A 15,887-nucleotide genomic window follows, 5' to 3' on the forward strand; every position below is an offset into this window, starting at 1 on the left:
CAACATTTCATTGTTAAACGATGAAAATGTTTTTCTGGCCCTGAAGCAGTCGAACGTTTCTGCTTCTGAAAGGTTTAAAGCCTTTCAGAAACGACCGAGAAATATTCAAACTGAATCGAATTAGATGAAAACCACCAAATTTAGATTTTATCCTTTTTTTCTGATTTGGATTTTATTGAAGTAAGAATCAGCTGATCTGTTTTCGGGGAGGACAGAAGCTGAAGCGGCTGCAGTTCGCTAAGTGGCCACTAGGGAGAGCTGGTGGTTTTCAAGCGATCAGCAGCAACTCGGCCCGTCTCTGACAGAGAGGTCTCACTCTGACCGGTTTCTGCGGGTCGAGCTTTCAGTGAAATTACTGATTTAAACTCGGATCATGTTTTCATCTTTAGCGTTAGCGCGCCGGAATGCTACATGTCTTCAGTTCCAGTTTCTGGAATCAGATTTTCTATTTAAGCTTGTCGTTTTAAACTCTGATGATGGAAATGCTTCCTCTGAATGAGGATGAAGAGGCTGGCTGTGTAATCTGGGAGACCCTCTCTCTCCACTGCCACTCGCTTCTCCCAGGTGGGGTTGGAAACGGTTCCGCCCCCCTCCAGGCTCGTCCTCATCATCCTCATCATCAACCACGATGCAGATGGTTTGAAATTCTGGAAATGAACTGTTTCTCTTTTTTTCAATAAAATATTTAAGAAAAAACAACTTGACAGTTTTATTAAAGCAGTGTGTTTATTTAGAGGTAAACACAAATGCACACCACACTTTTCAGATTTTAGTCTTAAAACTGGACCCGAGCAGTTTTTCACTCTGTTTGGGGAACTGACGGTCTGATGGGATCCTGCAGCTAAACAGGATAAAGATCTCAGCTGCCAGACAACCTCAGATTATATTCCCAGGAGGAAACGTGTTGAAGCTCCTTCAGTTTGGGATTAGCGTCCAGGAACTTCAGCTTCCCTCCAAAATAAGAGACTTGGGAATGTTACATGATGGGAACCTTTGAAAAGTGATTTCTCTGTTCAGCTTAAATAAAAACGATGAGAATAAATGACACAAAAACTACAATAAGTTACTAGAAAATATGATTTCAGTATTAAATCAGCTGGAGATAAATCAGGACTTGGCTTTCGGCAGCAACACGACAACCAAGCTGTTCTCCAGAACCGGGTCTACCGGACCTAGAAGGAAAGGACCAGAACCGGGACCAGGTCTCTTCCTGTTAGACTTCCAGCTTCTGGAAAAATGAAGTCACTCAGTTCCAAAGCAGTATTTCTGTTTTTGTCAGAATTTTTGAAGCTGAACAACAAAATCGTCTGGAGAGTCGGAACTGAGAAACTCAAAAACAGATTTCCTCACGATGAGGTTTTCCCACGTTGGGCCTCATGGTCGGGTGTCATGGTTTCAACGTGTGAGTGGCGGCCTCTGCTCCGGTGGCAGACTCTCTGTCAGGCACTTGAGCTGCTCCTCGCCCAGCTTGATTTTGTCGTCCAGCTTCCGCTGCTCGATGACGAGCGCAGACTTCATCTTGACGAAGTGGCGGTAGTCGTCCAGGTTCTCGGCGTCCAGGTGAACCTCCATGATGGCGAACACCAGCTGCTCTCTGCGGTCCAGGTTCTCCTTCAGCTCCTTGGCGTCTTCATGCTGCCTCATCAGCAGCTTCCGCTTCTCGGTCAGCGTTCGCTGGAGGAAGGAGGCGAGTTAACAAGACATTCTGGTAAAGCTGGTTGTAGCTAAGGCTAATTGCAGCTAAAGCTAGTGGCAGCTAAAGTTAGTGTTAGCTAAAGTTAGTGTTAGTTAAGGTTACTGTTAGCTAAAGTTAGTGTTAGCTAAAGCTAGCGGCAGCTACAGTTAGTGTTAGCTAAAGTTAGTGTTAGTTAAAGTTACTATTAGCTAAAGTTAGTGTTAGCTAAAGTTAGTGTTAGCTAAAGCTAGCGGCAGCTAAAGTTAGTGTTAGCTAAAGTTAGTGTTAGCTAAAGCTAGCGGCAGCTAAATTTAGTTGCAGGTAAAGTTATTTGCAGCTAAAAGTAGTTGCGGTTAAAGCTACTTGTAGCTAAAGCTACTTGTAGCTAAGGCTAGTTGTAGCTATGGCTGATTGCAGCTTAAACTACTTGTAGCTAAGGCTGATTGCGGCTAAAGCTACTTGTAGCTAAGGCTAGTTGCAGCTAAAGCAACTTGCAGCTAAAGATAGTTGTAGCTAAGGCTAATTGCAGCGAAAGTGAGTGTTAGATAAAGTTGGTGTAAGCTAAAGTTAGTGTTAGCTAAAGTTAGTGGCAGATAAATGTAGTTGCAGCTAAAGTTATTTGTAGCTAAAGCTAGTTGCAGTAAAACTACTTGTAGCTGAGGCTAATTGCAGCTAAAGCTACTTGTAGCTAGGGCTGATTGCAGCTAAAGGTACTTGTAGCCAAGGCTGATTGCAGCTAAAGCTAGTGGCAGCTAAAGTTAGTGTTAGCTAAAGTTAGTATTAGCTAAGGCTAGTTTCAGCTGAATTTTGTTGCAGCTAAAGTTATTTGTAGCTAAAGCTAGTTGCAGTAAAGCTAGTTGTAGCTATGGCAAATTGCAGCTAAAGCTATTGGCAGCTAAAGCTACTTGTAGCCAAGGGTGATTGCAGCTGAAGCTAATTGCAGCTAAGGGTAATAGCAGCTAAAGCTAGTTGTGGCTAATGCTAATTGTATCTAAAGCTACTTGTAGCTAAGGCTGATTGCAGCTAAAACTACTTGTGGCTCAGGCTAATTGCAGCTAAAACTAGTTGTGGCTAAGGCTAATTGCAGCTAACGCTGCTTGTAGCTAAGGGTAATTGCAGCTAAAGCTACTTGTAGCTTAACTAATTGCAGCTAAAGCTACTTGTAGCTAAGGCTAATTGCAGCTAAAGCTACTTGTAGCTAAAGCTAATTGCAGTTAAAGCTGCTTGTAGCTAAGGCTAATTGCAGCTAAAGCTACTTGTAGCTAAGGCTAATTGCGGCTAAAGCTACTTATAGCTAAGGCTAATTGCAGCTAAAGCTACTTGTAGCTAAACTAATTGCAGCTAAAGCTACTTGTAGCTAAGGCTGATTGCAGCTAAAGCTACTTGTAGCCAAGGCTGATTGCAGCTAAAGCTAGTGACAGCTAAAGTTAGTGTTAGCTAAAGTTAGTGTTAGCTAAGGCTAGTTTCAGCTAAATTTTGTTGCAGCTAAAGTTATTTGTAGCTAAAGCTAGTTGCAGTAAAGCTAGTTGTAGCTAAGGCAAATTGCAGCTAAAGCTATTGGCAGCTAAAGCTGCTTGTAGCCAAGGCTGATTGCAGCTGAAGCTAATTGCAGCTAAGGCTAATAGCAGCTAAAGCTAGTTGTGGCTAATGCTAATTGCATCTAAAGCTACTTGTAGCTAAGGCTAATTGCAGCTTAAACTAGTTGTGGCTATTGCTAATTGCAGCTAAAGCTACTTGTAGCTAAGGCTAACTGCAGCTAACGCTACTTGTAGCTAAGGGTAATTACAGCTAACGCTACTTGTAGCTTAACTAATTGCAGCTAAAGCTACTTGTAGCTAAGGCTAATTGCAGATAAAGCTGCTTGTAGCTAAAGCCAATTGCAGCTAAAGCTGCTTGTAGCTAAGGCTAATTGCAGCTAAAGCTACTTGTAGCTAAGGCTAATTGCAGCTAAAGCTATTTGTAGCTAAAGCTAATTGCAGCTAAAGCTGCTTGTAGCTAAGGCTAATTGCAGCTAAAGCTACTTGTAGCTAAGGCTAATTGCAGCTAAAGCTACTTGTAGCTAAGGCTAATTGCAGCTAAAGCTACTTGTAGCTAAACTAATTGCAGCTAAAGCTATTTGTAGCTAAAGCTAATTGCAGCTAAAGCTACTTGTAGCTAAACTAATTGCAGTTAAAGCTACTTGTAGCTAAACTAATTGCAGCTAACGCTCGTGGCCTCAGTTTCCCCACCTTCTCGTCTGCTGGCGCTCCGTCCTCCAGGCTGTTGAGGGCGTTCTCCACCCGGGCGAGACGACCCGACAGCGACAGCAGCAGGCTCACCACCTTGTCCAGGTCACCCACAAACATGCGGAACCTGTCGATCTGATTGGGCCGGCAGAGGCGCCGGACGGTGGCGTCCACCTGCCGGCCCAGCGCCTCGTTTTCCTCCACGTCTTCCGCCAGGCTCTGCCGCGCCTCCCGCAGCACCACCAGCTTCCTGGCCAGGCTGGACATCAGCTCTTGCTGAAAACCGATAAATGCGGTAAAACAACTTTACCCGTCCGCTCTGCGGCGTGTCGGGCGTGAGAGGACAGGTTTTACCTTTTTACTGGCCAGATCGACGTCCAGCTCGTCCTCGGAGTCCTGCTCGTCCAGCTGCTCCTGCATGTCCTTCATCTTGATGAGCAGCTCAGCTTTGGGAGCCGATGTGTTGTAGTAGGAGGAGCTTGGGACCAGAGAGGCGGAGACAGGAACGTCCTCCTCTTCTCTCCTGAGGAAGTCCCACAGGTTCTCATTGTCTAAACTTGACCAGAAATCAAGACATTCCTTCTCTCCTCTAAGTTCTCACTTAAAGACCAAATATCATTGAATGAAACTGAGTTAAGCTCTAAATTAGTTTAAAAAACACATTTTATTTACATTGACTATTCCACAGTCATTTCTCAATAGTTCCTGAAATGTAGTTGGTATTCCAGATGTTCTCCACCAGAGGGCGGACTAACACCAACCTGATGTTGGTTTAGTGGTTCTGGGACTAATGAGAGCGTTAAAGCTGGATTCCCCCAGCCCAGTCCTCAACCATCCTGCTACTTGTAGCCGCATCTCTGCTCCAGCAGCGTTCATCCGGCTCTGCACTCGGCTGGTGACGAGTGTTTGACCTGATCCAGGTGTGTTGGAGCAGAGATGTTGAGGACTGGACTTGGCCCTGGTCTGTGATCAAATCACCTCTTGTTTTTGTGAGAAGCACCGTAACATTTTTAGGATCTCGTGACTCTAAACGGTTAAAGTGTGATATTTTAGGAACAGCTGGTGGTTTGGACCTGCTGGTGCCTGGCGGCCTGGATCCGGCGGACGGCCTCCTGCGCAGCTGGACTGCCTCCAGGACCGGGTCCGGGGCAAACAGCCCCTCCATCAGGTCCATGGTGGTCCTCCTGCCACTCTGGTCCAGGATGTCCACCAGAGACTTGTCCCTGCCCATGATGTCCCTTGCCAGCTCGTCTCTCTTGGCGTCTTCCTCCAGGGTCCGGGCTCCGTGGGGTTCCTGGCCGGGTTCCGGTTCCTGCCGGTTGCAGGTGCTGAACGGATATGCCAGCTCTGCAGGCGGAGAAGACGGGCTGCCGGACTCGGCACTCTGCGGCAGCTGACCCCGCCGGTGCGCGCCGCCTTCGCTGTGGACGATCCGGACCGGAACCGTTCTCACCGGGCCGCTCGCCTCCATCGCTGCTGGGTTCTGTGGTTCTGATTCTGACCTGCCAACAGCAGAAAGCGACAGACCTGCAGTCGACCTGAATGGTCTGGTACTGATTCTGTTTCCTTTATCCATTGATCGGGATTTTACTTGATTTATCACAATGTCAGTTTTACAGTTCAAAGATATTCTACAGATAAAAACCTAAATTTAGCTGAGACATAAATGAACTATTGACAGGAACAGAAATACGTTTAAACTAGAACCATATCTCACTGCAGTTATCCCCATTGGTATAGATTTTCCTTCCTCTCAACTTTCCTTTACAATTTTAAGGTGAAAAAGCTTTTCTTATGATTATTCAGGACTAAATCTAACATTTCTGTATCACGAGTTTCACTTTTTAATGCTGATGAAATGAACATAAATTAACTTCTTGATGATGTTACGGAGCAGCTGTGTCCCACAATATGACTAAGTGAAAGGCTTAATGTGTTCATGAGTTACATGGTGAATAATGAATGAATGAAAGTTTAATGTTTCATTTATTCATGATTGAAACGGCTGAAGCTGCTCTGGGACACGAGGGATGTACCTGAGCTGCGGCTCATCCTGCGGTTTGACAGGAGCCAACCGAGGCGAGGGAGACCGGGTCGGGTCCGGCTGCAGAGGGCAGATGGACTGGGCGGCACCGGCAGAACCGGTCCGGTCCGGCTGGCCGCAGACGGGGAGTTCCCCTGAGGAGGATGTGGGTTCTGGTCCTAAATGACCGGGCGGCGGCCCGGGCTCAGAGTTTGGGCCGATGGTGCCGGAGGAGAGGGAGGAACCGGTCGGGTTGGGTTCGGTTCTGTGGTCGGCAGCGCCTGGGAAAACCCCCGCGGTTCTGGGTACTGGGCCGCGGTCCGGTGACCCTACCGTCTCTCTAAAGGTCAAAATTCAAACCTCATCAGAACCTGAAGGCAAAATTCTTCTTCCAACATAAACCCCAGAAATGAAAGAAAATGTCTGCAGAGGAAAATGGGCCCCAACTTGTATCTGAGATTTTAGTCTTCCGGTCCTGATCCAGAGAGAAACTAGTAAACCAAACACTTTGCTTCATGGTTCATCTCTTTCTTCACCATCACAGACTGAGCCAACCCATCTTCCGTTCCATCCCTCCATCATAAACAGATGAAGAAGATTCCTGAACTCCTTCACCAACAGCAGAAAACCCTGGCCTCAAACTTAGAGGTACAATCTTTTCTATTTTATAATCGCATTGTATTTTATGGTTGCTTTATACACCTGTCGGTGTATAAAGTGCTTCATAAATAAAGTTGGTATGGTATGATATGTCTTCAAGATATGAAGATCGTGAAAAAGTTTTTGTTACTCCTTTTAGAACGTAAAACTCCTTTAGATTCGTCACACATATGGGAAGTATTTCAAGCCTTTATTGTTTGTAATTTTGATGATTCTAGCTTTTAAAGAATGAAAACCCAAATTTCATTGTCTCAGAAGAATAGAATATTGCATCCAATCAACTGAAAGGATATTCTAGAAGTCAGGCTGCACTCAGTAATTGGTTGGGGCTCCTTTAGCATGAATTACTGCCTCAGCGTTAGAGGAGTTCAGCCTGGTGGCGTTCAGGAAACATCGTTGTCCTCATTGCGGTTTTGATGACCAGAGAAAATTGGTGCACAAACCTGAAAAATCCTCTTAAACATTTTGAAAGCAATTACTTGGTTAAATGAGATTCTGGGTACCAGGCAGTGAACCTCACCTGGTGGCCGACCTGCTCGCCTGTGTTTGAGAATCTCTCCAATGAGAGGAAATCTTCTGAAAGACAAAAGTCATGTTTAGCATTTCAAAGCAGAATGGAACAGATTAAATATCTGAATCAATTCATATCAAGTGTTCTCATGACTTTTCATGAACACAGCAGTAGTTTGGTTTCTACATTTGGACATATCTCTAAAGCTGTGCAGGTCTTTACATTTGTCTCCTAACCGGATGTTTCTGAACCATCACACCAAACATAATCTTGCTCACCTGTGTGTAGAAGTCTGCAGAAGGTGAAGATCTGGATCTCTCATGAATGCAAACACCTTTCTCTTCTGCAGTAGCATCTAGAATGTTTTCCGCTGAGTGGCATCGCCCTTGTGTTTTGGCATCAGGAGGCTTTTTCTGCTTGTTCCAGGTGACCTGGTATTCAGCGAAGGTACCCAGTCTCTGCTGTTCCAGTAAAACCTGCTTTTCTCCAGGACTCTGCTCGTCTGTGTGTGGTTGAGACTGATCACTGTCTCCAGAAGGAAAGGTCTCTCCTGACTTGCTTGTGTCATCTTGGCTTGGGTTAAGGTTTGAACCATGACCTGACTTCAGCACAGGCCTGGGAAACCAAGGTTTGGTCTCAAAGAACTTTCTCTGTTGCTCTGAGCCGCTTTGGGGTTCTCCATCCACTCCCACTTTGTCTATCTTGTCTGGCTCTGAGAAGGAATGTGTCCTCTTGGCCGGATGGAATCGCCTACGTCCCCTGATTCGCCCATAGGGTGCTTTAAGAACAGGTGCCTCTGGCCCCAGAGGCTCGAGGTCTCGTCTCTGGAAGGAGGTGGCCTGAAGGACTCTCGCCTGGGCCTCTTTTAAATGGTCCTTGTAGGTATTTGAGGAAGCAGTGGCTTCCATGGACCTCCACTCTTCTTCATCATCTTCCTCAGCCTCGTACATCAGGGTTGCAGCGCTTCGGCTCTTCTGCAGCTGGGCTCTCTTCTGCTGGATCTCCTTACGAAGGGTGGTGGCATAGCGGTCACTGCGACGACTTGCTTTCACACTGCTGTTGGTTGTGGTTTCATAGACATCCTGGGTGGAAATCAGAGATGTAGTAGCAACTACTGCTTGCCTCTCTGCCAACGTCCGACTCTCTTGAGCCAGGAAGTGGAGAAGGGGAGTTTTCAGATTTGATATTCTGTGATCTTCTTGAGGCATCCACAGGTCTTGGTGTCTTGAAAAACCAACCTTATAATCAATACTCTGATGAAGGAGTCTCTTCATCTCATCACTAGCTCTCTTTGAAGGTTCTTCTGTGCTTTGAAGAGACGTTTCGTAGTACACACCATCCCCATTTTGGTCTTGATTTTCACAGTGAGGTATCTGGGCCTGAGGTGTCGGGTGTTTGGCCTTAACATTTGCCTTTAGGGAGCTGTGGAAACCTGACTCGCTACTGTTCATCTGTTGGGATTTCTCTGTTTCTCCTCTCCATCCCCCAGCTTTACTCTGTCTGGCCTTGAACTCGCCAGTCTGCATTGGATGGTTACCTGAAGGGCCAAGGTGTCGGCTGTGCCCTCCGCTGTCCTGTCCTGTCATGGCTGCCGTGGAGTGCAGAGTGTGTTTTCGACTAAAGGCATTAGAGGGCAGATCTTGGAGGCTCCGATAGTAACTCCCAACACTTTGAGTCTTAGTTGGTGGAGCCTTCCTGGTCTGAAGGTAGAAGGGGCTTTCATCACTGCATTGCCTGTGGTGGGCAGGAGACTGGGCATAACGCGGCTGGCTGACATCACTGCTGGACAAGGAGAAGAGTTTGTTGGGGTGCAGCTGGTTCTGAAATCGGAGAGAGTTCTGGTTGTTTTCTGTCGGCTTTTCAAAAGAGTTGTCTGTCGGACCTTCAGAGAATGGAAACACCTTGGTTGCAGCAAAGCTGTCACTGCGCAGAGGCAGTGGTGGAGGAGGAGGGGACTGGGATTTTTTCTTCTCTGGTACCTGCCACACTGGGCTGACACCGGCTCCGCCCGGAGCAGAAACCCAAGACACCGGCTGCTCCTCGCCCCGTGGCCCCTGCCAGCCTCCGGTCCCGAGAGTTGGCTGCAGGAATCTGTGTGGTTCATTCTGCTGAGGTCCTTCACTCTGAAGACCCTTAAAGAAAATGTTTTCAGTACTGGCACCTTTCCCTCCAGACATGCTGGAACGGAGAACAGGAGGACTGGAGCTGCCAGAGAAGCAGCTGAAGGCGGAGTCTCTTTTAGCTCCTGATCCAGAAAAGGCTTCAGAACCGTCCATGTATGGAGGCGGAGAAAGACGACCCGGAGGGTACGGATGGGAAGGACGCGCCAGTCTCTCCATGCTGCTCACTGAGCCGAGCTGATTGCTGTGTTGAGTCTTCTCAGTCTTAGTTGACTCTTTGGACCTTTTGATAAAGAGAATTGCTAGAACAACTCTTGAATGATTTTAATGGAGGAAAGCAGGAAGCTGAGCCTGGATTTCTAACCTGGCTTCATGTTTTGGCTGCCAGAGCGGCGCTGCGGCAGCCTGGGACCCGGCGGGCTCAGACTCCTCTTCTGTCAGCTTGGAGGAGTGCCAGGAATGGGGCCGGACGCCCGGATCATTTTTCCTGCAGAGTCAACACAACGCCGAGCCGTTGACATCCAAACTAGCTTCAGTTTTCCACAGGAAGAGAAACGGCAGGAGTCTGCAGAGTTCAGCAGTTCAGCTTTCTGCCGGTCGCTCCAAGCGCCACTTATTATTACCAAAGTTCACATTAATTATAGGTAATAATTAGGATCATATAAAAGAAACTTGCAACCAATGTTCTCATTTACAGAAACAGAGCAACTGAAACTGAAATGATTTTTAGTCAACGTACCCCCTGAAGCGGTTCTTCCTGGAGAGCATGTAGAGGAAGAGGAGCGCACACTTTAATTTGGTTATTTATTCATTTTGAATAAAAATGAAACGTAAAGAAAGAGAAAAGGAAAGACAGACTCTACATGATAAACATGGAAACATCTATTATGTCTTAATAATGTCATCAAAGCTGGAACTACCATGAAATAGATTTACAGTCCTAAGAATCACATCACAACCACAATGCAACCAGTAAACATGTAATAAACATGTAATAAACATGTGATTGTCACAGTGATCACCACTAAAACCAGTGGTTCCCATGAACACCAAGCACAGACTGGACCGACTACAGGAAACACCTTCTCTACCTCATGGAGCTGCGTAAGATCTTGGAGAGAACATTTCTGGCCACATGAACCTCGTTTTCTGACGGCATTGTTCGCCGTGGCGCCACATCGACCATTTCAGCCTGAAGGCAGAAACGTGGCCGTCAGTGGAAAGAAACAGAATCCAGTTTGAAATCAGGGATATGAACTGGATTCACTCCAGTTCGAGGCTTTCAGCACAACCAAACCAACTCCTTCTCATTTAAACTTAAACTGATCAGTGAATCGTTGTTTAAACCAAAGGAAGCTACTGGATGGTTTCCATGACGATCCTGGGATTCTCCTTTAGGAGGGTTAAATAATCTGTAATCCAGATTATTTCACTTGGCTTTGAGATCAATAAAATGATTTTTAATTGAATCCAACTGGCACCAGATAAAATGTGGAAGTTTCTCAAATGATTCCTTGACCTGCAAATATTTTTACACGATGAGAGACATAGTGGAGGGCTTTCAAAATAAGAGCGGGGCTTTCAAAACAAGAGCAGGGCTTGGCAGTTATTCACTAAGTTTTGGTGAAATTGTCTGGTTTAGCGCGACCTCCAGATTGGAAGGATGCTCAAAGGTTCATGTGATGTAAACATGGTTTTCTACAGAATATTAAAGTTGATCTTAGCTTGAGGTGAAACACCTGAGCCAGGTGAAGGTTTACCTGCCCTGGTTTCAACTTTAACCCCACCAGGCTGCATTTGTTCAGCAAAGGAATGTTTAGTTTCCCACTAAACTCAGACATGTATACTGGCCATCTTCCAGTAGACTGGGGGCTTTCCAGTCACTGCAGCGACACAAGATGGAAAACAGCTGCGGCTAAAAAATCCAGCAGATTAAAAACGGAGTGATGCATCTTTCATGACTTCTTATTCACAAAGATTCAATTGCTTTCCCTCCTGGACCCGGCTCTACTGGACCCGACTCTACTGGACCCGATTCTATTGGACCCTGCTCTACTGGACCCGGCTCTATAGGACCCGACTCTACTGGACCCGGCTCTACTGGACCCGACTCTACTGGACCCGATTCTATTGGACCCTGCTCTACTGGACCCGGCTCTATAGGACCCGACTCTACTGGACCCAACTCTATAGGACCCGACTCTACTGGACCCGACTCTACTGGACCCAACTCTATAGGACCCGACTCTACTGGACCCGACTCTACTGGACCCAACTCTATAGGACCCGACTCTACTGGACCCGGCTCTACTGGACCCGACTCTACTGGACCCGATTCTATTGGACCCTGCTCTACTGGACCCGGCTCTATAGGACCCGACTCTACTGGACCCGACTCTACTGGACCCGACTCTACTGGACCCGACTCTACTGGACCCAACTCTATAGGACCCGACTCTACTGGACCCGACTCTATAGGACCCGACTCTACTGGACCCGACTCTACTGGACCCGACTCTACTGGACCCAACTTTACTGGACCCGACTCTATAGGACCCGACTCTACTGGACCCGACTTTACTGGACCCGACTCTACTGGACCCGACTCTCCTGGACCCGACTTTACTGGACCCGACTCTACTGGACCCGACTCTACTGGACCCGACTCTATAGGACCCGACTCTCCTGGACCCGACTTTACTGGACCCGACTCTATAGGACCCGACTTTACTGGACCCGGTTCTATTGGACCCTGCTCTATTGGACCCTGCTCTACTGGACCCGACTCTATTGGACCCGACTACACTGGACCCGACTCCACTGGACCCGGTTCTATTGGACCCGACTCTATTGGACCCGGTTCTACTGGACCCGACTCTATTGGACCAGGGTGCTGTGCCTCAGAAATCCTGCAGGAGGAACGCCGTTTACTCCCAGAAACCTGAATCGGGTCGCCTTCACTAGAGACAAGATCCCAGCAACGAACCCAGACAGACGCCCCAGTTTACTGCTGGGAGATCAGGGAGGGCCGAGAAAATACTTGAAAGTACTTTAAATTACCTGAAAATACTTTAAAATACCTGAAAATTCTTTAAACTCTGAGAAATGTCCAGACTTTTATGGGCTTGGTTCTGTGCCGTTTCTCTGTATGTAGTAAATATTTCTATGCTGAAGTAACGACTTCCAAATACTCCAAACTACATAATAGTTACTACAGATCCAGTACTTTGATGCATCCAGAATAAAATTTGATCATTGTTGATGTTTAATTGGATTTTATGCAGTGTGTTGAATCTATAAGTTTAATAGAATAGAATAGAATAGAATAGAATAGAAGTACTTTATTCATCCCAGCAGGGAAATTACTTCGCAGTTACAGCATAGAGACAAGACACAATAACAACGTCCGGGTGTTGAGTCTGGAGTTTGGCTGCGGTAGAGCTGATGACGTCACAGGCCACCGCTGCATCAGCTGATGGGGGAATGTAAACAGCGATCAAAATGGCGGACGTAAACTCCCTCGGTAAATAACACGGCCGCATTCCCACAGCCAGAAGTTCAATGTCCGGGCTACAAATCTGTTCCTTCACGTTAACATGGCCGGGATTACACCACCTCTCACTCACATAAAGTGCAATCCCGCCGCCCCTCTTCTTCCGACTCTTGGGAACAGTCCCTGTCCCCCCTCACCAAGGAAAATCCAGGGACCTCCACGCTGTAGTCCGGAATAAGCGAGTGCAGCCAGATTTCCATGAAGCAGAAGATACTGCACTCCCTGTACTCCTTCTGGGTCCTAACCAGCGCCGTGAGTTCGTCTGTCCTATTTCCCAAAGACCTCACGTTCCCCACAATAATCGCCGGTACCGCTGGCCTGCGCCGTCTCCTCTTCTCCCTCCGTTTAACTAAAGACCTGCAGCCCCGTCGTCTCCTCCGTAACTCCTCTGGGACCACAGGCCTGTCTCCGGGCAGCAGCAGAGGCCCACACAGCGCAATCAGCCGTTCACGCGAGCAAACAATGCCGCTACTCCGCTCGGCGAGGTTCTCCGCAACCAAGAGTATAAAAATTAGCAGAAGAACGCGGAGAACATCGACAGAACCACATCCAGCCATTGTGGAAAGCCCAACTGATGATCCATGGGTTCTTCAAGCACAGATCATTAATCGGTTACAGCAAATATACACAGACAAACACACACGACGGGAGCTGCGTCTGCAAGCAGCCAGCTGCGCCGGCGCCATCTTGACGAGGATATTATATAAATTTTATATATATTATATTTGGTCACATGACGGTAATAAAGTCATAAAGTTCAGGCAGGAGTTTCCACTGAATAGTTTTTCTTCAAAATAAAAGACTTTCATATTTTCTGAGGCCGATAAAAACGAGAGAAATGAATAAATCCAACAGAGCAGAGAGCAGCTTTTAAATGATCAACTGTAGCTGAGTTTGGCTCAACAGGTTCAGGCCAAGCTGCAGCCAGTTATCAACAAGTCGTATCAAAACGGAGAGGATGCATGCTAATGCTAATGCTAATCCACAAGGTGGCTATTGGTGGAACCAGTTCCTGGGCTACTAAGCAGCAAAACAAGAACAAAACCATCTCAACCTTTTATTATCATCATGCAGTCAGACATTCATTATCAGTTTGCTGAAAAGTGTCAGATAAGCATAAGAAAATGGTTAAATATGATCAAATATCATCAAATATGGTTAAAGACGCTCAGCCTTGCCAGCACAGGCGCTGCATTAGCATTAGCATCATGAACCCCATGCTGCAGCAGGTCAGCTAACTACCTGAGTCATTTAAAGCTGCTGACCTTTGACCAGTTTAATCCCAACTCTGGTCCAACGGGCCGAGAAATGTGGAGACAAAGTCTCAGAAATGAGGAAGAATGAAGATGATGATGGGTCCAGATCAACACGGTTCACTTTAAAAAATGAGAAATGATCCAGAGAACAGACAGAAACACAGCTGGGTGAAGCAGCAGTTAAACTTACCAACAACCCAGAACCACTTAAGAGACCATCACTGGTCTCACTGGTCCCACAGAAAGCAGGCAGTAGCCTTCCTCCCTCCTCTTCCTCACCGCCTTGCTGTGTGCAGCAGATTTCCTTCAGGATTATAACGGGGATTTGAGACGAGGGAGGAGTTTCTGTCCTGGCTCTAATCTAGTGTTTGTGCCGCCACCAGAATCCTGGACAAGGTGAAAAACCTCAAGAGTTGTGAACTTTTCCCATTCAGTGGGATGAATGAATGTTGGGACTGGAAACGTAACGGGAGAGATGAAGGAGTGAAGCTTTGATCAGCCGCTCACATTCCATCCAGTCTGTTTTCTTACAATCTGCATTTTTACACTTTAGTTGAACGTTCAGCTGGTCAGCAGAGAAAACACACAGAGGAATGTGTGTGTGTGTGTTGGTGTGTGTGTGTGTGTGTATGTGTTTTCCCAGAGGTAGCAGCCATTATTGGCCTGCGGGGGAGCAGAGGTCACATGACTTGTTACTCATCTAGGCTGAAGTTTGTGAACATGAGTGACCTGCCAGCAGGTGGTGCCGTTTCCCTGCAGAGGACAGTGAGGGAAGCTGGGAAGGAGATGTTGAGGCTTCAGCAACTTTCTGCTCTAAATGTTGCTCCTCTTTGCTGCTCGTGTTTCAATTGTTTTAAATGTTTATAATTATTTCATAATTTTCTGCACTGATGTTGAAAATCAGCTGATGGGTTGGAGAAGTTTCTGTTTCAGAGAAACTCATTTGGATCAAAAGCTTCAGATTTATTTCTTTCATCACCCTGATTGTCAGCAGCATGTGGGGCGCGGACCCCCTGTGGGCCCCTCTGACCCCCTGTGGGCCCCTCTGACCCCCTGTGGCCCCCCCATGGGCCCCCCAGACCCTTCCTGCCCCCGCCGGCCCCATGAACACAAACACAAAGTGCCTCCATCATCACCGCCAGGCTTATTGGCATTAACAGCAACATCAGGCGGCCCAGCTGGACCAGAACCTGCAGCAGAACCGGACCCAGCACCGCGCCTCGCCTCTTAAAGTTCTGGAAAGTCAAATTCTTGACATTTTGATGATGTCATGGTTTAGATCAAATGATTTCATTCAGGTTGTTATTAAAACCGACATAATTAGTTTCAGGTTTTGAACAAAGTGATGAAGATCAGCCTCTCTGTAACCAAGCAACAGACCCAAACATTAACAGCGAAGCGACATCAGGATCAGGAAACAGACACAGTTACACCATCTGAAGCTGAGCTCTTCTACTTTTGGACCTTTGAGTTTTAAAAAGTTCTGCAAACCTTTGATTCCCAGCAGTGAGGAAAACCTGCTGCTGTCCTTCATCTGATGACCTGAAGCAGCTGAAACAGGAAGTAGCTGCGGTCAGATCCCTCTGCTCATCTCGTCTCGTCTCAGCAAACAGGTCCAGAGAGGGACAGACAGGAAAACCCGCTCTGAGCCGATTGGCCGGTCCCACCAGGCAGCGCGGGCCGTACCACTGCTGCTGCCACGGGGGTCCGACAGAAACCCGGCCGCTCTGCTCTGACCCACCCAGATCCACCGTTTCCACAGCAACAGGTTGCTGAGACGCCGCAGCAACTCCTGTCCCTCTGCAGCTTTGAAGCTTGTAATTGGATTCAGGCTGTAAGACTTTGCTGCTGGAGCGGATCTGTG

At 47.2% G+C, this 15,887-nt stretch overlaps 1 protein-coding gene across 2 annotated transcripts; it reads right to left on the bottom strand.

The window, feature by feature from the left end:
- Positions 1–1,339: 1,339 nt before the first annotated feature.
- On the bottom strand, positions 1,340–15,673 carry LOC102234820 (protein Shroom2-like). Of its 2 annotated transcripts, none has more exons than XM_023329996.1 (10): positions 15,515–15,673; positions 9,954–9,971; positions 9,579–9,826; positions 7,373–9,497; positions 7,104–7,159; positions 5,937–6,263; positions 4,974–5,402; positions 4,255–4,423; positions 3,904–4,176; positions 1,340–1,674 (listed from the first exon to the last, which is right to left on the bottom strand). In XM_023329996.1, the coding sequence occupies exons 4-10, from the start codon at positions 9,431–9,433 to the stop codon at positions 1,396–1,398; spliced, it is 3,594 nt and encodes a 1,197-aa protein (XP_023185764.1). In that variant the 5' UTR covers positions 9,434–9,497; positions 9,579–9,826; positions 9,954–9,971; positions 15,515–15,673; the 3' UTR covers positions 1,340–1,395. The 2 variants fall into 2 exon arrangements, with proteins under 2 accessions (XP_023185764.1, XP_023185763.1); XM_023329995.1 differs by lacking the exon at positions 15,515–15,673 and adding an exon at positions 10,306–11,196 and having other exon boundaries at positions 9,579–9,701.
- Positions 15,674–15,887: the final 214 nt, after the last annotated feature.

This window comes from Xiphophorus maculatus, chromosome 24 (assembly GCF_002775205.1).
Source record: "Xiphophorus maculatus strain JP 163 A chromosome 24, X_maculatus-5.0-male, whole genome shotgun sequence".
Classification (NCBI taxonomy): domain Eukaryota; kingdom Metazoa; phylum Chordata; class Actinopteri; order Cyprinodontiformes; family Poeciliidae; genus Xiphophorus; species Xiphophorus maculatus.

What these genes read in the sequence shown, in the direction of transcription:
- LOC102234820 (XM_023329995.1), bottom strand. Translation starts at nt 10,400, where the DNA reads ATGGTCGATGTGGCGCCACGGCGAACAATGCCGTCAGAAAACGAGGTT. An exon ending in CAGCCAAAACATGAAGCCAG is followed by an intron (nt 9,498 to 9,578) that starts GTTAGAAATCCA and finishes CTTTATCAAAAG; the next exon opens with GTCCAAAGAGTCAACTAAGA. An exon ending in TCGATCTGGCCAGTAAAAAG is followed by an intron (nt 4,177 to 4,254) that starts GTAAAACCTGTC and finishes ATCGGTTTTCAG; the next exon opens with CAAGAGCTGATGTCCAGCCT.